General features: G+C 36.2%; 1 protein-coding gene across 1 annotated transcript in view; it reads left to right on the top strand.

The window, feature by feature from the left end:
- The window catches only part of RYR2 (ryanodine receptor 2), a 258,198-nt gene that overhangs the window by 186,876 nt on the left and 50,294 nt on the right, over positions 1 to 21,028 (top strand). The window contains exons 80-85 of the mRNA XM_063292172.1: positions 2,329 to 2,352; positions 12,932 to 13,031; positions 15,518 to 15,597; positions 16,996 to 17,072; positions 18,548 to 18,621; positions 20,641 to 20,658. Coding sequence (XP_063148242.1) covers positions 2,329 to 2,352; positions 12,932 to 13,031; positions 15,518 to 15,597; positions 16,996 to 17,072; positions 18,548 to 18,621; positions 20,641 to 20,658 — 373 coding nt within the window. The remainder of the gene's footprint in view (positions 1 to 2,328; positions 2,353 to 12,931; positions 13,032 to 15,517; positions 15,598 to 16,995; positions 17,073 to 18,547; positions 18,622 to 20,640; positions 20,659 to 21,028) is intronic.

Raw genomic sequence — 21,028 nt, 5'->3', positions numbered from 1 at the left:
ACAAATACTTAGCTATGGATTTTGTTCACCAAATATATTCAAGTAGCATCAGTATGATGCTCTGATGTTCATAGAGATTACTGCTAAGTATTGAAGTACATTATACCCAGTATATGAAAGGTTTTATAGGGCAACACCAATGTAAAGTGTTTAGAGAGCTGTGCTGATGAACCATTATTATGTGATTCTGGTTAGATATTTATGAGAAGTGTTACTATGATCTCCGTCATCTAAAACTGTTAAATTAAGAGTTCCTTCCTGTGTAGTTTATTACAGTCTTTGCCTGCTCTTAGAAAGATATAAATGAAGACAGCCAGATCTGAAGTCTCAATTTCTACAAGAAGTGTTACACTTGGATGTGAGGTTATCTAACTCCAAAGTACAAATGTCAATTCTGTCTGCCCTCTCATTTTACCTATTCCTCCATACCCGGGAACCTCATGTTATACATATGTGTTTCTCAGATAAATCGAGATAATAATACCCAGAGGAATGGCTTAAGTTTGTTTTGCCATTTATGTTTTTTGTCCTCTTGGATGCATGCCAAGTATCATAAGGCCTGCCCCTTCATATTTTATTCAAAGCCAAATGTTTCTTATTTTGCCACTTTGTGGAGTTCTGAGCAACTGAGTTGGAAAAATTTAGTCAGGGCTATAAACTTGTCTGTCAGAAGAAACTCATCTGTATATTGAGATTATGAGCCCAGGGTTAGATGAAGAGATGTTATCTTAATTAATTCAGTTTCTACAAGATATTACCTTGTACTCATTGATAGGATCAAAGACCCTTTGAGATCACTCCTATAAATTTACAAAGCAATCACTCACCATAATTCTCCTGGATTTCCTTGCCAGTAGTGAGTGGAAACAATTAGCACTTACTTGCTCTGTGATGAGTCATTTGTCTCAGTTTGTACATAAGTACACTTATGAGATTTTGTGTCTGTTATCAAATTATTATTATTTATTATCCAGTCCATTCTCAAGATATCAGTGACAATTGGCATAGACAGATCTGAAATTCAGTTGTATGAGATATCTTTGAATGTATCGACTGACATGGCACCAACTATCAGTGTTTCCAATATATTTCCTAGACATTGAAGTACAGGATTTTTAAACAAAAATTGTGTTTTTACATTTCTAGTGAGTGTAATGATAAAAGGAGTTACAGTTGACCATATCATAGAAATACAACAGCAAATAAAATGATTTACACACTGAAGATGAGATATAGAGGATACTTATTTGTACTAAATTTATACTAAGTTAACTTCTTAAATTATAAAAGTTAAATGTTACCCTACTCTGAATTTCATGTTATTAAAACAATCATTCATCAAGTACTTTTGTTTTGGTATATAAAGGAATACAGGTAATAACAATTTAAAACCTTAATTTGATTAATTGAAAAAGTTTAATTACACTCAGATGCCTCCCATTTTCTTTCGCAGCCAGTAAGAATTCCTGTTTCTCTTTGTAATATTGAAAAGTGTGCTGGTGCAGCAAAACCTGAGCTGTCATAGATAGTGATATTTTTTGTTATTTAAAACACTGAGTATGATGAGAAAGTGATTGTATGTGTCATTGTGATTATATATACAGTATATAGTTGTAGTGAGGAGAAAAGCTTCAGTATTGCTCTTCCCTCAGTGTAAGTAAAAATAAAAACAGAAAATATAAACCAAATTAAAATTACCTCTATTCAGAACTCTTCTTTGTCGCTTTGGTATTCTTGTCCTTGCTCTTCATCTTTGTCTGCTACTACTAATCAGTGTTGTCTTTGTGGAAAGTACGTATCTTTTGTTGTTTGTGTTCACTTGCCAGTTTATTTCCATCTTGAAAATTATTACAAACGTTGATAAAAACATGTATATTTTCAAAGAAACCTTCTTAGTAAAAAGTATTCATATAATTAGAATGTTACAAATGAATCTGAGAGTCATCAAGTAAGACATATGTTGCTTGTTCAGCTGTGAACTATTGAAACTATTTGAAGTAGGATTCTTTCAAAAACTAAGAGGATGCAAATGTACATCTTGTAAAGTAACTGTAAAGCAAATCTGTCTATACTAGGACAGTCCTTGTTTCTGTAGGAAATATATTGTGGGGAGGGAGAGGATGTATTAAACAATTCAATGTTAAATGAAGTAGGTTGAAACTTTTCTGGGTTTTGCATTTAAATTTTAAGTTGCCATGAAATTTATGGGGAAGCAAGCGATCATTCTTCAGGAACTACAATTTGGACTGTGCATTTAGTTGATCAGCTACATCAGAGTACTTTGGACACTTATTGCTATTTCACTTCTTATCCTCACCTTTCCTTAAGGTCACAGGATCCCAACGCAGCAAGGTAAAATAATGTGTTGTGTGCTTATGTGGGACTAATTTTGTGACATGTAGTTTATTAGACTCAACATCTTGGACAAGTTTTTTAAGCAGCTTTGACACTTTAAAGCCTTTGCAGTTCCAAAAGGAAAATATTTTCTAATTAAATCACCTCAGTTTTCTACCTGAATTCCAATGACGGAATTAGAACTTTAATTTTTATTTTGTAGGCCAACCATAACACAGTATTATAGATGAAGTTTTTTATTTACAGTCAGAGGATTGATAAACTGGTGATAATGTAATTACAGTGAAAGTTGAACAGTGATTAAAATATTTCTTAATTATTTCCAATCCTAATCCATGTAATTTCTCATTAGAATATTATTTATTTATATAATACAGTATGTTCAAGGAAATGATTTATCCTACATAATTATAGATTTGTCCCAGTAAAGTGGGATATATTTCTTATATGTAATATGTCTTCATGTAAAATCATTACTGAACTTTTACGCTATTAAGAGTTAGAACTTTTTGCAAATATCTGACTTTCCAGTTTTATAAATGTGGTGAATGCATGAGAAACAAACTCTAAGAAGTTGCTGTATCTAATGTTTCCTTAGCCATGATACAAAGAGTGCTCGAACAACAGAAACAAAGACATAAAATTGCATAATTATTTAATAAAAATGGCATAGATACTTCGAGAAGAAAATAAGAAAGTGGCCCCAGAGTATGAAAGCAACATTTGAGATTCTGGGGATGAGTTTTTAATGTTGCTCTTTGAAGAATCTTTTCTTGGCTAGCTGCAGAAAACATTAAAATATTTAGTCTTTTCAGTTTTTTTCCTATTTATGAGTCCATTCCAAGAGTACTCTGGCAACTAATATAGGAATGAGCAGTTTTTGTCACTGACTGAGAGATGACAGTGAGGTGTTAAGATGAGGAGTAATCGTATAGGAATCTACCAATTTGTGGCAAAGATACAAGTATCTCATTTTCCTCATTGTAACTCAATGCTCATGATGTTTTGGTAAATAATAACACGTAATATTGTAGACTCAAATCCCTACCCAGTTTAAAACAATCAAAAGTCTACCTTATCTTCTTCAACTGAGATGCTATGGTAAGAAAAAAGGTGAAGGAAACAGTGGGAGGCTTGCAACAAAAGTTGTTATGCGGACCCCTATAGTCCTGTGAATGAGGCAGAGCAATTGCCTGGCAAAAGTTTCATCTGGAAACATTAAAGGTTTTACTCCAAATATACAGTATGAAGGCATACTTAGCATTAGAGAATAATTCCAGTGAAATCTATGGATATATAGACAGTACTGAAATCAACTGTGTTTCTGCTCCTAACATGCTGCTATCTTCATAAGAGGGATCTTACAGAGTTTCTGCTGTTTGTGAATTGCTGTTTTCCATATTCTTTTGACCTTTCATCTAGATCAGACGTATAAGAAGCCAGTACTGTGCGTCTGCTGTCATTCTTGGGTCATCTTTTCATCTCTTTCCTCCAACAGTGATACCACAAGTACAAAACCAAGGCAGTTAACTAAATTGGGCAGAATGAAAGTATTTATATTTTTCAGGTTGCAGTCTTACTTGCAACTGGGAGAAAGTTCCATGAAACAAAATAGGTTTTTCTTCTAAATAAACACATAGAATTGCTCTGTAAATGTTATAAATGTGCCAAAAGGTATATTTTAATATGCAAACTAAGTTTCAAATAATTGATTTGTATGGTGTTAAAGCAATGAAATAAGGGTATATTTACATTAAACTATTGCATATAGTTTTCCAAATTATTGGATTTTTCCCTTGGATTTTATATGTATATAGAAAAATTTCCAAATGGCTTTAACATTTCTGGAAATGTTACAACTTTATTTGGGGTTTGGTTATATATTTCCTAATTTAAAAAATGAATTGGTTCTGTGTAATACTGTGCAAAGATAGCTTCCATCATTAATTGTTAGGTCTAATTCTATAAGCGTTTGTTCTTTAATATGAATAACTTTGCTTATACTGGCTTTGCATATTTTTTGTTACTCATTTTATTCTTCTAGTAACATCATATGTATCTGAGTTTAGATGGTGATTTGATGTGGGGCCTGAATATTTTACAGAATCAAGATAGATATTTAGAAAATTTAAGTTGAATATAGTGGTTAAAGGCACCAGGCTAGAAACCGGGAGGCTGTGAGTTCTAGTCCTCCCTTAGGCACAGAGCCATCTGGGTGAGTTTGGGCCAGTCATTCTCTCTCAGCCATAGGAAGAAGGCAGTGGCAAGCCACTTCCAAAAATGTTGCTAAGAAAACTGCAGGGACTTGTCCAGAAGTTGCCAGGAGTCAAAGGCACACGCGTGTGTGCACACATACACACACATACATTATAAGAAGGGTTTCTTTTTTCATGTAGCTGGGATGTTAGGAAACTTCTGAAAACCAAACTTCTGAAAACTTACATAAATCACTATGGGAATAAGAAGGGTTATGACATACATAACATCTATAAAAATTTAGAAGCATTTTAAAAAAAATCCATGATAAAATACAGAGAAAGAAAAGCAGATTCAATCATACTGATTAGGAGGTGATAATTGACTGATTGACCACCATCAAGTTGGTGTCAAGTTTTAGTGATCACATAGATAGATTTTCTCCAGGTCGATGTGTTCCCAACCTGATTCTTCCAGTTTTCCAATGATGCACCTATTGCCACTGTAATTGAACCCATCCACATTGCTGCTGGTCAGCCTCTTCTCCTTTTTCCTTCCACCTTTCCCAGCATTATAGACATCTCCAGAGAGCTACATCTTCGCAAATGTGTCCTAGTATGGTCATTGAGTGAGAACTCTGGGTTGCTTTGTTCAGTGTCCATTCGTTTGTTTCCTTGGCTGTCCACGGTATTCTCATGGTATTCCCTTCTCCAACACCAACGTTCAAAAGAATACTTTTTCGGTCCTGCTTCTTCAAAGTCCAACTTTCACTCCATAGAGTATGAGAGAGAAAACTATTGCCTGCATGATTCTGATCTTTGTAAGTATAAATACATCCCAACATCGCAATATCATTTCCAAGGCCTTCATGACTGCTCTACCAAGTGCTAGTCTGTGGTATATTTCTTGACTGCTGGTCCTCTACTTTTGTTAATCAATCCTAAAAGACAGAAGCTATCCACCACATCAATATCTTCATTGTCAGTTCTTAGACTGGTTGCTAGTTTTTGTTTGGTCGTCTTTATATTTAATTTTAGTCCCATTTTTACTTTAATTAGTAGAGCTTGCAGATCATTTGCATTTTCAGTAATCAGAATAGTATCATCTGCATAATGCAGGTTATTGAGGTTTTATTCCTCCAAATTTAAAACTTCATTTATCTTTTTCCAATCAATATATAACCAAATATAGGTTAAATAAACAAGGGGAGAGTATGCAGCCTCGTCTCACCCTTTTGACAACCTGTACCAAATCGGTTTCACCATGTTCTGTCTGTACTGTGGCTTCCTGAGCTGTTTATAGGTTTTGCATGAAGACAGTGAGATGTTCTAGGATTCCCATTTTTCTATATAATTTCTAAGTACATTCCACAGCTTGACATGATCAACACAATGGAAGGCCTTTGTATAATCAATGAGCACATCCTGACTTCTTTTTTCAGTATTCTTTGGCTTTCTCAATTATCCAGTGTGCATCAACAATAATGTTTTTTATTCCTTGGTGTCAGGGTAGCCTTACTCCCAATAAGACACGGACTCACTTAGAGGGTCTAAGGATTTCCAGTTTATTGGAAGCAGATTGCATACGGAGAAAAAGACGGGAATGCGGGCATGGTAGCGGGGTACCCCATTTATACCCGCGTGGCGGACCTTGTCCTCCTCCACTCACCATTGTCCCACAAACTGGATCCGGATGGGCGATCTGCAGCGGTATGGGTTTGTCGATGGGCGATTTGGTCGATCTCCGCTGGTCTCCTTTGTCTTCTCCTTCTTGTCCGGTGCAGGTGCGTCCCCCGGGGTAATGTGTGGAAGTTCCCCTGATCTGTTAATGGGTCTTAGGTCCGGGCAGAGGTGTGCCTCTATTGTGCTGGTGATTGTTTTAGGCGTTTGTGTGCTTAAAGGATAATGGTTATCCCTTCCTCTTTCCTGACAGGCATGTTCCCTGTTGTGATGCACATATGCCTTGCAACGGGGAACATGACACTTGGCCTTTTCTAAAGCCAACTTGAACACCTGTCATCTCCCTTTCCATGTAGGGCTCTGATCTGTGTTGGATGATCCTAAGCATTATTTTGCTAGCCTGTGAAATTAAGGATATTGAACAATGGTTTGTACATTTTGTTAAGTCTGTTTTCTTGTCTTGGTAGATTGACTTCTTCCAATCTGTTGGCCACTGTATAGTTCTCCAGATTTGCTGACATAGTTTGGTTAGAACCTTTACAATTTCTTCTGTTTGCCAGATTTCTATAGATATTCCATCAATTCCTGTAGCCTTCTATCTTGGTGATGACGTAATTTAACTTCATCTAGTATTATAGGTAAGTAGGGAATATTTTCTAAGGTATCTTGGATGTTGTCAGCCTTACAAGGTACACTAGAAAGGAAACATGACCAGATAAGCTAATTCTACTTTATTGTAAAGCTACATTAACCAAATCTTGCAAGTCTGAAAGTACAATTCTCCCGCTGTCTCCTTTACAGCCCAAGAAACTAGGGAGGGTCCCTTCTGAGTCTCTTGCCCTGCCCACTGTCCAGCTGCGGGCTATGCCCTCTCTTACCTGACCATTCCCTAGACAGCATCTCTTCACCCTGTCTCCTAAGGTCTTTTCCACTTACCATTACAGATGTTGACTTCTATGTTGTACAAAATTTTAATATACTCCTTCCATCTTTATTTGATCTTCTTTGACACAGTTACTACCTGTCTATTGGCCTCCTTTTGCATGCCAATCTGAGATTGGAACCTCTTTCTGAGATCAGAGCTCTTTTGGAAGATTTTCCTTGTTTTTCCATGTCTGTTTCTATGTTTTTCAGATATTGTTATAATACTGCTTCTTGTCTCTACTAACAACCCTTTGAAATCCTTTGTTAGGTTCCTTCCTGAGATCTTTGTCTTTCTTGGCTTTGGCTTCTATTCTCTTCGTGGCCACTTCCAAGAAGATCCAGTATGCTTTCTTCTGTTTCTTGGTCTTTGGCTGTCTATTTTCACATTCACCCTTAACAAATTCTTTGATTCCATTCCACTGTTCCTCTGGTTCCCAGTCAGAGCGTTTTAGAAGTTCAAAGTGATTCCTTTTCTTCTCTTTGAAAGTGGTGGGTATATGCTCAAGATCATAATGTGGAAACTGGTTGACTTTCTTCTTCCTTTTAGCTTACCTTGGAACTTACACATGAGCAATTCATGATCACGGTCAGCTCCTGGCAATGTCTTTGCCATTATAACTGAGCTTTTTCATCTCCTTCTACCAATAATATGCTCAATTTGATTTTTGTATATTCCATCTGGTGATGTCCATATATCCAGGAATTGTTTTGGTTGTTTGAAGACTGTTAGCAATGAACAAATAATTGGGTTTGCAGACATTAGTTTTGCTTCATTTTGGTTTCCTAACCCATACAGTCCAACTACATTTCCCTCGATTTTTTTTTTTGAAAGTTGGCATTCCAGTCTCCCACCACAAACAAGCCATCTTGCTTGCATGTTCTGTTGATTTCAAGTAAAACTTGATGTAAAAGTCATCAGTTTCCTCTTCTCCTGCATCAATGGTTGGAACATAAACTTAGAAAATCATCTTATTAAAGGGTTGCCCATAAAGTCTAATTATTATTATATTATCAAGTGATCATTGACTGCATTGTATCTGAGTACTGTTCTTGATATAACCTTCCTGATTATGAAAGCAGTGCGGTTTCTTCTTTGTTTTTTGTGTCCTGAATAGTAAATACTGTGGTCTTCTGACAGAAAGTGTCCAGTCCACCTCAATTTGCTGATGCCTAACATGTCAGTGTGTAGTCAATTCATTTAATCTTTCACTGCACTGAGCTTCCCCATGTACATGCTTTGTACATTCCATGTTCCCACTGTAATTCTGTCTTTGCAGCTTTGGATTTTCTTTTCCTGCATGGCAGTATCAGCACCAGATGTCCCAAAGGCTTTAATCTAGCCACATCATAAACCCCATTAGTATTCTGAAAGATCCTCAGCTCTTCCTCAGTAGCATATTGAATGCCGTCTGACCTGAGGGGGGCATCATTTGGCACTATATCATCAGTCATTTTTTCTTGATAAAATACAGGAGTGGTTTACTACTGCATTTTCCTGCAGGGTGTGAAATGTTTCCTTTGCCATTATCACTTAAATGATCTGCCTCCAGCATCTTCCTATATCTCTGTTGCCCAGTAGGTACCTGCTTGCTTTAGTTGGGCAGCTCAGATGACCTTTATACCTTGGGTGACCCTGCTGGGATTATATACTCTTGACATATAGTCTTGGCTCATCCCTCCCAGGAATACCCCCACCCCACCCCACCCCACATCAAAATGAGACCTGCAGCAGGACTTACAGGGAGGAGATGATCATAGAAGGAAAAAATACTTATTACAAAGCTGTATGTTATTGATCTGATTATATTTTTCATCCCTCATTTCCATATTGTCACTTACACTTTTATGTTTTTGTTCATATAATGAAATCCAATATCTTGGAGCTTCTGAAAGGACTATGGCTTGTCTACCCCCAGTTTGAAATTAACATTATTCTTGCTGTATATCAAAACTTATTGCTTACTTATTCCTTCTTACTTCAGTGCTCCGATATGCAACAGACTCATGAACTAGAACTTAAGTTTTCTCTATTGCACTTAGCCTCATCTTGACCATGTTCTCCCCTTTTCTGCCCCTCCCATCTGCCCCCTGTATGCTGTGCAGTGCCTCAAATTTGATTTCCAAAAGATGATTTGGCATGTGTGGGAGCATGGATGTAGCCAAGCTGCTTTAAGATCTTGTAGACAGCTGTTAACTTTGCACTACAGAGCAGACAAACAAAAACCATTATTTATAATGGTTCCCCCCCCCCCCACTGGAGTGTGGTCCAATCAATTAAAAATGAGTACTTAAGCTAAAACAAAAGTGAAAAGTACATAACACTGTAAAAGCAATATGCATCATGATACATTTATAGTCACCATAAAACTAACACTAATGGAAGTAAGTTATCCTATACCTAAAGTATAAGCTGACATCTGCAATTTGCTTGGTAAGGTTTTATTCCCTATTTTTCTTTCTATGTTTAAAATGAGCCCTCTCCAAACCCTAGAGATAAATAAATTAATCCTACACAGCTAAAAATAAGGCAGAAAGTATAGATTGAGATTTTAAAAAAATAATAGTTAGATTCTTTGGTCAAATAAAATGTATTCTATCAACTGGGTCTATAGTAACTATTATTGTTAAAATCAGAATGATGGAAGAACGAATCCAAAGCAGTGCACAATTCTGACATACGTATGTCTGTGTGTGTGTGTGTGAGTACTGATTGAGGCAGCTCAGGATATTCTTTCTGCTTTGCTCTCTATTTTGTAGATTTGGGCTTGTGGCATTTTTGGCTTTAGTTTATTTATTAGTCCTCAGGACTGCCTCAATCAAAACCACCGACAACAGTTTGCAGTCTCTGTGGAGCAGTTGATAGCCACCCCTTATCAGCAAAGTCAAGGTGCAGAATACTCAGTTCAGCCAGATTATTCTGGCACTTTTTCTTAACTGTTGAGCTATTATAAAAGTACCTGTTTATCTAAGCATAATTTGTATATGCTTTTACAATTGAGTTTTAATTAGAAGAAATGTTAAGTTTAGTGAAGTAAAACTTGCAGCAGAAAAATTACTGGAAAGTATTTACACATGCACATACTGTATCACCTATGCTTGTCATTTGTCACTATGTCTCTGTGTTTGCAGTCTGAACTTTCCTGTGTGTGTGTGTGCATATGTTTCTCATATTAGAGACAGATGGAAATTGTGCTCTGTAAGATGCAGCATTCAGATGGTTTTATTATTTATTTATTGCCTTACAATCCCATATAAACAGCAAAATTACTCAGGGCAGATCCAGACTTCCTAAGAGTGGGATTCTGTTCCTGCAGGCCTCCTATTCATGTAAGGAGAGAGATTTTTTTGCATATGACTTCTTTTTCTTTTCATCTCCCCATGTTCCTGATAAGCTGCTCCAAATGATTGCATAGGGTTGCAGGGAAAGGAGCATTTGTTAAGAATCACTACCTTTTTGCTCCATCCAGAGAATTTGCTAGATCAGAGTTCTTTCCACAAATAGAAAGAGTCTCTTCCATTCACAGAAGGTCCTGTCCTGATCCAACTTTAGATAACCAGACCTGGGCTGCACAAATATGGTAATCAAGGAATAGTAGCAACAAAATGCAGAGAAATCTTTGTTGTCATCTAGTGGTCATCCAGAATTTTGAAGTTGAGATATGGTAGCCCTGCTATAAGGACTTGGTTAGTATCTCTCACAAGTTACACATTCTAGTGTTCTGCATGAGAGACATAAACAATTTAAAATAGTTTTTCTTTGACCCTAAATAGATTTTTAGTGACAACCGGTTAACAAAAGAAAGAAGCACTGACAAAAATGGATTGGGATCAAAATAATGCCCTTCCCTCCCCTCCCTCCCTTCCTCCCTTTTTGAAAATTGTTTGTAGGACCCTGTATTTCTTCTCTAATGATTTATAGTATCTTTATAGCAAACTTCATTGAAATGATATAAGGCCTGTCCTCATTACTGTACTCTAGCACAACAATGGCTGGGTGAGACTAGAATATGCTATAAATCACTAGGAGGGAAATGGCCTCTGTCTCTGATGCTCAATTCTGCCAACTTCAGAATTTGTTCAGTTCTGTTCACTTCAGCTGAAAAGAGAAAGGCTTAAAGCTAAGATTTTCTTTAAAAAATTATTTCCTCATAGATAAGTGAAATTTGCAGTTAAATGGAAAGAAAACGATTGTTGGGTCTGAGAAGATGAAATGCATAAAGATCTTTGAATACTTTTGAAGAAACATATTGCAGCTTCATTGAAATGATGTTTTAGTTATGTTTTGACTGTGCTTCTTCTAAAAAAATATTTTACAAGAAGAGGTTTAAACAAGAAGGCAAACTTTTTGATCATGGCAGAAAAATCAGCACTGACATTTTGTTCTTACCTATATTTTGTTCATATTTTTATAACATGTAATAATGCTCAGTCATAGATATCCTCAACAATAGTTTGAGGAAAGAAAATTCATAATGCATTTTGCTCCTATATTATGATTTTGAAAAAACACATTTTTGCTTCAGCAAAAAGTTTCTGGATACAATTATGATTGATTTGTAACCCTATCACCTACATATTTACTTGGAATTCAAGTCTACTTTATTTAATTGAGGTTATTCCCAGATAAGTGGGTATAGGAATTTTTGTTTAAGCTACATTAGGGACTTCCCCTCATTTACTAAAAAACAGTCCTTTCTTGTCTCTCAATATTTAGGTTTTTAATGTTGGATAGCCACAAGTCCTCATTGTTTTAACCTCTTCTACCTATGTGTTTATGGGTTCTTTACATTGTATCAGTGTTTCTCAAACTTGGCAACTTTAAGAGGTATGGACTTCAACTCAAATTGGAAGTTAAAGTTGCCAAGTTTGAGAAACACTGGAACATTTATGGCAGCCAAACGACCTACCTGCCTGTGTGTACTGCAACTACTTTAGATTGTACATAATTTGGCCGCTGTGTTTTCAGATTTGATATTACTTGACAGTGTCATGCTGTTGATGTAGATTTATTGTGGTCTTATGAGGCTCTATGCAACTTTTATTATAATTTTAATTTTTTCTGGCAGTACACTATTATTCTAAAGTCAAAGGTCAGCTAGAATTATATCTTGATACTTTAGCATGACAATTTGCTACAATTCTGCATAGTAACTTAAAGTATTTTAAATGCTCATTGCTTACTGGCTAATTTTTAGTCAGAATTGTAAAAATATAAAGGTGAAGTATAAAATGTGCAAGTTATGCAATCTGACCTTTACACGTTCCATAAATCTGCATTTTATTAAATAGGTCCTGATGGAATATTCTTCTGTCATAAAGTTTGTCATTTAAGAATCATGAACTGGCTGTATTACACAACTCCCAGGTTATGTCATATTTTAATGCAGGGTAAGAATATATGGCCCTCCAGATGTTGCTGAGGTTATGCGGCTGAGGTTACGTGAATTGTAATTTAGCAACATCTGCTGGGCCACAGAGTTCCCTGAAGATTCTCCTTCAGGTAATATGAAAAGGTCAACCCTAAGTAGTATAAAGGCTTTTGAGAAAAAGTATATATATATATGAACCGTAAATCTGATGCTTATTAAAGTTCATACCGAAAAATCTACTCTAAAGCCTGTTTAGTCAGATGTATGGAAAAAGTGATGACTGATATTATATCACCATGTCGATTGTTTTCAATTTGAAGTTGCAATAGAGCCCTCTGGTATGAAAAAATTACATAGCAAAGATATTAGGAAAAGGCCTCAACTTAAACGGTTGGGATTTCTATTCAGGAAAAAGAAATGGAAAAGCAAAAACTCCTGTACCAGCAAGCAAGACTCCATGATCGGGGAGCTGCTGAAATGGTCCTGCAGACAATTAGTGCCAGCAAAGGTAAGTTAACCTTATATGTTTTCACCCAAGGACTTTTCTGCTGATTTTACATTTCCCAGTGGAAAATTTCACTGAAATGTATGTAAAACAGCTATGGAAAGGCAGTTTTTATTAGGACTGTGGCAAAATGAGAAATAGATTGATGTTATATATCCTACTTAGGCTGCTGAAGCTTCTGCTCAGTTGCTTCTCTTAGGCATAAATGAACATATTGGTGGAATTATTGAAATTAATGCTAACTCTAGTTTAGCCCTAAGAATTTAGTCCAATGCTCCTTCTCTGTATATGTGGTGCACCTGGACAGACTGAGCAGAAAATCTGTAAAACTCAAGAGAAAATACTAAGTTGGAAAATATAATTATTTTTGAATTGGTATCTGATGGATGAGTACAGAGGATACTGAAAGACTGGAAAGAAAGAAAAATTTAAAAATGAGCTATGTTCTAATATACATACATATAGATCTACCTAAAGGTAAAGGTAAAGGTTTCCCTTGACGTAAAGTCCAGTCGAATCCGACTCTAGGGGGCGGTGCTCATCTCCGTTTCTAAGCCTTGGAGCCGGCGTTGTCATAGACACTTCCGGGTCATGTGGCCAGCATGACGACTCGGAACGCCGTTACCTTCCCGCCGAAGCGGTACCTATTGATCTACTCACATTTGCATGTTTTCGAACTGCTAGGTGAGCAGGAGCTGGGATTAACAACGGGAGCTCACCCCGCCGCGCGGTTTCGAACCGCCGACCTTCCGATCGACAGCTCAGCGGTTTAACCTGCAGCGCCACCGCGTCCCTTCATAGATCTACCTACATACACACAAATTCACATATTTTAAATCAGCATTGGAATCCTTTCCTTTTTTTGTTTTATAAAGCTTTATTAATTTTTTCAACATATACATAAAATACATGCAAACTAAAAAGAATGAAACAAAGAATACTACAAGAAAAAAGAAAATTAAAACAGTGCAAAAATACAGAAAAGACTATTACATGGTGGCTTCTGACTTTCTACAACGAAGATATATATAACTCATTATCAATCTCTTACTGTAATTTAAACTAAGATAAACATTATTTCTATAAAGCATTTCCATCTCTATATGACATTCTCCTCTAAAACAAACTCTCTCTCCCTCTTAAAAAAAACCTTTTCTAACATAACTATTCACCTAATAAGCAAATACTGAAATATTATCCTACTTCACTAAAATTTTACTCCTCTCTGCCTACTAGAATAACAAAAAATAAATTGTCTATATTGGTTAATGTCCTTTCACCCAAGGTAAAATCATTATCCCCAAAACAAAAACGTCAGTCTAAACCTTTAAGGGACCATCCTGATAACACATTTAAACAATTATCCGACTTCAAAATAGACTGAGGCATTTACATATCTCGGTATTACACACAAAGCTTTCCCCTTACAGGTCTCAAATTCAGCAGCCAGCCTTGATTCTCGGTCTCAGTTTTCCAGGAACTCAGCCAATCATATCTCTCCCTTTGCACCTGAAACTCTTCTTTCTTCAGAATCAATGTTAACTTTCCACAGTCCAATTTTTCTCCCTTCACTTTTTGACTTGGAAACGTTAATCTTCATTTTCTTCCTTAAAGAAGGAGCACTACTCTCAAAGTAGTTGTCACTTTTGTCTTCTTTTTCAAGTTGTTAGTAGGCTTTAGGCTCCACAAGTTCTAGGAGACAATCCAGGGCTTGGGTGATGTCAAGACAGTGTTCTTTAAAGATCGCTTTCATTTCTTCCAGGTCTCTCCACAGTGTGTTATCAGGAGAAAAAAGATGTAAACAAGAGCCATTCTCGCAGGAAAGCAGAGGCAGATAGCTCAAAATTCAGTTCCGCAGATTCAATAAAGTAGATAAATCTTTTATAATCCTCAAAACATTATGAAAATGGTAACAAAACAGCAAAAATCTTTAAATCCCAATATTAGAATTTAAATATTAAAAAAGCCAATTTTCCAAATTAATACATTCCAAAAATAATAAAAATCATCAAGAGCTTTGCATCTCTTTGTTGCAAAAGGCCTCTCTTCGGTAAAAAATAAACAAAAAAAACCCTTGGTGGTTTAGAAATGGGGGTGGCAAGATTTAGTGTCCATTTTACAGCTTCGGTGCAGCCCCAATCTTGATGACATCCGTGCCTCCCAGCATTCTCAATCACGAATTGATCGCAGGGACTCCGTTCCATGACCCCCCCACAGGAAAATGCTGTCCAGAGAACAAAATGGGTGACTTCCTGGGTTCTCCTTACCCAGAGAATTCTTCAGGCTGTAGGAACCCAGCCTGCACCCAGAAAATGCTGCGCCGTCAGCGCTGCTTAAAAAAGCAGTACTGCTCAGTCTGCCATTCCCCACAGGAAGCCCCAACATTGGAATTGGAATCCTTTTCTAAAAGAAAATCTCTCTCTCTCCCTCTCTCTCTCTCACACACACACTTAATCTCTCTCATTACAAAGTAAATTTTTGTTTTGCAGGTGAAATGGGGCCAATGGTTGCAGCCACCCTCAAACTTGGGATTGCTGTCTTGAACGGAGGAAATTCAACTGTTCAGCAGGTAATTTTTCTGACATTTAAAATGAATTCTTTTCAGTGACAAGGATTTCTGGATCTATTTAATTCATATTTTGCTGATAGCTAGGGTTGTGATTAATTTAGTAGTGACTAGCCTCTTTCTGAGGAACCAGAATCGTAGCTTTTTAAAAGATTTCGTGTCCTCCTCTATCTTTATGCTGAAATAGACAACCAGAAAATAAGTCCTTTTCAGTTATGATGCTCCAACTCTGGAATACTACCTCTAGCAAATTCAGTCTGGCACCATTTTATTGCCAGATGCCTTTTTGCATTCATCTTGGAGCCTACATTTCTCTTTTAAAAGCCTTAAAGCCTTAGGTTCAGTTTTTAAATTTGTGATTTATTTATTTATTTTATTTATTTATTTTTCAAATTTTACCAGATGCCCATCTCCTCCCAGAAGAGGGAATCTGGGCGGTTTACAATAAAGCTAACAAGTTAAAAACAATAACCATAAATAGTATATAAAATATAAATATAAATACAAATATGAAATATAAATATAAAAAATGAAAAATGAAAAATAAAATCCAGATGCTGGTAAAAGATCTAATTTAGTTCGTATGTATGTGGAGAGCACCCTAAGACACCAGCCATCCCCAAGACTAATTAGTCCCCTTCCTGCCCCAAGCAAGGTGGCAGAGCCAGGTATTCAGGTTCCTCTGGAAGGCCAGGAGCGAGGGGGCTAGCCTCACTTCCGGGGGCCGAATGTTCCAAAGGGCGGGAGCCACTGCAGAGAAGGCCCGCTTCCTGGACCCTGCCAAATGGAATTCTCTTACAGACAGGGTCCATAACATGCCCTCTCTGCATGATCAGGTGGGACGGGTCTATGTAATGGGGATGAGATGAGTTTTGCTGAGATTCTGTGTTTTTTTAATGGAACTGTATACTTCTATTGTTCTTACAATACAGTGGGACACAATGCTGGACATTGCATCAAGGAGGGCATCAAATGACCTCAGGGCATCACTGCTGCTGCTACCTCTAAAAGTGCTACACTGGCCACCTGTTGAGATTGTTGATCCCAAAGCAATCAAATTCTGCCTTGGGATACAAACCAATAAGGGCACAATCTGATTGGACCAACTTGCCACTAACTTAAAAAAAAAATCAAAATTAATGCCAGGGATGGCGGAAAGGCAGTGGAAGGACAACAGTGGTGAAGAAGGTGATAGAAGCAATACTGGCATTGGCCAAGTTGAAAGAAGAAGCAGACAGGATGGTAGGGAGAGACCTAGAGCCTCTTGCCTGCCTCCTTAAGAGTTGGCAGTATTACTACCTAGAACTGCCTGGGTTAAATTTTGGGGATGTTGTGTCTAAAAGCAAAAAAAAAACAAAACCCAGTTTGTATCTATATTTGTACCAAAATGTTTTATTGTAGAAAATGCTTGACTACCTCAAGGACAAAAAAGATGTAGGCTTCTTTCAGAGCCTTGCTGGTCTCATGCAGTCTTGCAGGTAAGAGAATAAATACTATTTTATTTCAAACCCTATATTATTACATCATAAACAGCTGCTCAGAGCCAATAAGGAATGGAGAGGCACAGAAAGTTTTAGAATGAATGAATGAATGAATGCATGAATGAATGAATGAATGAACAAACAAAAAAGCAAGTAAATATGCAAACACTGATTTTCCTGGGTCTGTTATTTTACATTGAGTATATTTGCATGCCTAGAGGAATCCTATTAATTTGAAAAGTAAAGCAAAAAAAAAAAAGAATAAGCTACAGTACAAAACAGTCCACCAAAGAATAGTATGCTCAATGACTTTCAAAATCATAGAATATCAATATAGTTCAATGATTTTTTTTTAAAAGACAGACTGTTTCCTAAGATGTAATGATATCCTGATGGAAGGAATTAGTGTCAGAATATTGATGCCAAAATATTGGGGGTGGTGGTGGTGGGAGAGATTCCCCCAATGCAGTGTCAATCAAAAGTATGTTTTTCCTTTTCAGCACCTCAGAAACACTCCCCTTCTATGCATATTTAACAATAAAGTGCTCATTACTTTAATGTGCTGTACCACAATCATTTCTTTAATGTTTTTATTCTAAGCAGCCCAAAGGTTGGGATGGGGAAGTGGGAGATTTCACTCTAAATTTCTCTGAGTTTGGTTATTTGTTTATTTTAAAAATTTAGATGGTCTCCCAATTTGAACAATGTGATTTATAAAAACCACCACCACCAAAAATAAAAAACAGTGAATATTCCCATTGTTAGGTGGACATATTTTTGTAATTTGTCTAGCTAGTTCATTGCTATGATACAGCAGGTAAGTGCTGATGATTTTGTTTTCAGTGGCACGTCATGATGGTAGTCGCAGCTGTACAACTGAAGTTGCAGTATTGTATATGTTCACTTACAAAGGGTGGACCACCATCTTGACTTTTTTTATTTGCCCCCCTCCCCAAACACCTGTACTCTTTATTGTAAGAAAAGACTGTTCTCCATTTGCTTTGAGAGAAATATGATCTACAGCAGGTTTTCAGGGCAATTTGCCTATTGAAGCCTGCCAAGTGGCTAGTGTGTGTTGTGAAGACGGGAAATGCAGATGAGCTTCCAGTTTCCTTGTGAGAACTAATTCTACATCAAAAATGTCCTCCCTGTACACTGTCAGAAAAATATCATTTCTAAAAAAGACATTTTTTTACTGTAAACATGACTAATTTTGTTTATCTGAAGGCATGAGTCTTAAATAATTTTTTTAAGTTGAAGCTCATGTCTTTGAAAATAACATGAAAATAAAAAGTGATGTTATTCTTCCTTGCTGAGCTAAATAAGTGTTTCTGCCATATAATGAAATACATTCAGACTTTACTGGTATTAACTCAGTTATATGCAGTGTAAATGAGCAGAAATGTCCTGCTTATATCTTAAAATAAAATTGAATGTTTATGATTAAAACTACAGTGTATGTTTCATTATAGTGTTCTTGACCTAAATGCTTTTGAACGTCAGAATAAAGCAGAAGGCCTTGGAATGGTAACAGAAGAAGGATCAGGTACAGTTTTCTTAACCAAAAAGTTTTTTTGCTTGACACCTTTAAAGTCGCTAAATAAGAATAATTATAGCTTTAGCTTAGCTTTTTTTGTGATCATAGGCCAGCTGTCAACAGAACATCCAGTCCAAACTAAGAAATAAAACAAGCACAATAAAAGGTTGGACAATTAAAGAGTTTAAAAAGATTAAACTTTCATAAGAATCGAAGACAACTTGTTAGTCTCCTACATGACATGAAAGAAATTGGCATATGGAGATTATTAATATTTCATGACTGAAAGACATACACAGTTGCCCTCCCAGCTGGCATTAGCAAGGCATAAAAATTGGCTACTTTTCCAGATATTTCTGCAGAGACATTGGCCAAAATGAAATGAGTTTTCTCCACATCGGACTAGCCAGGACAGTTTAACAACAAGGTTATTAAGTCTGAGCACCTCATTGTGTAAAACAGACAGCACAGTAAGACATGCGAAGCAAATTTGATTTCCCTCGACTGGCAGGAAGATAATCTCTCTTGGACTGGAATATGCTAGCACAGATGGCGGAATATTAAATCTTGCTAGTGTGTGGCACATACGAGACAATGATTGTATAATGGAATGAATTGTCTTCCACCCAGATAATCTCCTTGGAAGGGGAACCTGTGTAGTCATAGCCAATTCTACACACTTAGGTGGCTGAAGTTTTATATTCTATTTATTTATTATTTTAATGGATTTGTTAAGGCTGTCCAACTCCAAAAAGACTGAATGGCATATAGTAAGTCCAAGTCTGTAAACTATAACCTGTTTATAGTTTTACGGGGATAAGAAATCATCTGCCTGAGATTATTTTAACCAGTGGAAAGCTTCTGATTCACACACACACACACACACACACAGAAAGATGATTTCTCTATGAAATACTTTTGCTTGGAAGTGATTTAAATGCTGCTCTTGAAGTTCTTTTGTTTAAAACTGAGTTAGAGAACTTGTGGCATTCCAGATGTTGCAGGACAGTAACTCTTGGAATTCCTTAGCCATGCTTCATGGGCTAGTAGAAATAGGTTAAGCAACATCTGGAGGACCACTAATTCTTTATTACTGATTTTTTAAAAAAAGTATCAAAACTTTTGCTTTTGAACCAGTTCACCTTTTCTACCTTTTCATCGACTTTTCCACTGTCATTATTTTGTTGTATAAATCTGTTGCTTCTGTCTAGAATCATTTGTGCGTTTTCTCTGTGATCAGTTGTTACCAAACCACCATCCTTTCTATTTATTCACAATCATAATTTCTTCTGTTATATACTTTAGCAAATCCTTTCCTATGTTTATTCTTCAAAATAAGGGGGAAAACTTGACTATTTACTATTCTGTTAGGCAATTTCATATATTTTGGCAATTTCCCTGCAATCATTTCCCTTGGTATTGTTTTGATTAGCTTGGTGTTTTCATCAAGTTAAAAGAATATGAACTTTTAAAGGTTTTTAAATTGATTCTGTAAATTTTTGTCATTAGCTATACTCCAGTATTTAATTTAGCAAGTTTTTATTTATTTTTCTTCTTTTTTACTCATCTGAGTGGAAGTCAGCTCATATGAGTAAGTTTTGGTATTCCAGTTATCCATAGATTTGCTTCATTTTGTTGGTTACCAAAACCTGTTTTTGAGAATGGAAATATAATTTCTCTTCACATATATTTTTCTATAGTTATTTATCGTAACTCTTAGATTTTCATTTGAAGAAGTTTATTTTCCTTTGGAACCTGTGCATATATTATAAAATAGAGTACAGCATGCATCTCTCTCTCTTTTCTTTCTCTCTGTGTTGAATGATTATTCTGATATCAAAATATTTTTATTTTTTCTTTACATTTTTATGTATGTACTTAAATTGAACTTTTGATTTGATTCATGGAGAATTATGTTACCAAAAGCAATGCTAAGTATATTTTTTAACTCTGAAACAAGTTCTCACTTTTTTCTTTTTTCCCATTTTCTTTTCTTTGAAATCAATGTCCTGTCTTACCCTTCCTCAGTCATCACTCATGAGCGTGGTAATTATTACACAGTAATTGACTTTCTTTTTTTCCTGTTGTAAGCTTTGTGTCAGCACTGTACAGCTCCTGAACACCATGCAGCATGCAGTTTGTTTTTATTTTTAGAAATTTAAAGTAGGATTATTATTATTATTATTATTATGATCATGGTTGTATTCTCCAAAGTTCTGTTTGTATGCCAACTTTCCCCACATCTTTGTTTTTCCTCCCTTTCTCAGGATATGCACAGTAACTGGCACACTAGATGTAAGAGCAGCAAGCTTTTTGGTTTTCCTCTTTTTTTCTGCTTCATTTGGTGGTGTTATTTTCTTAGTGGGCCCAGTATTTGTGATGGTTGGTTGTAAATAAAATGTGTGCATATGACATT

Source organism: Candoia aspera, chromosome 1 (genome assembly GCF_035149785.1).
Source record: "Candoia aspera isolate rCanAsp1 chromosome 1, rCanAsp1.hap2, whole genome shotgun sequence".
NCBI lineage: Eukaryota > Metazoa > Chordata > Lepidosauria > Squamata > Boidae > Candoia > Candoia aspera.
This window is presented reverse-complemented; position numbering and strand designations above follow the sequence as displayed.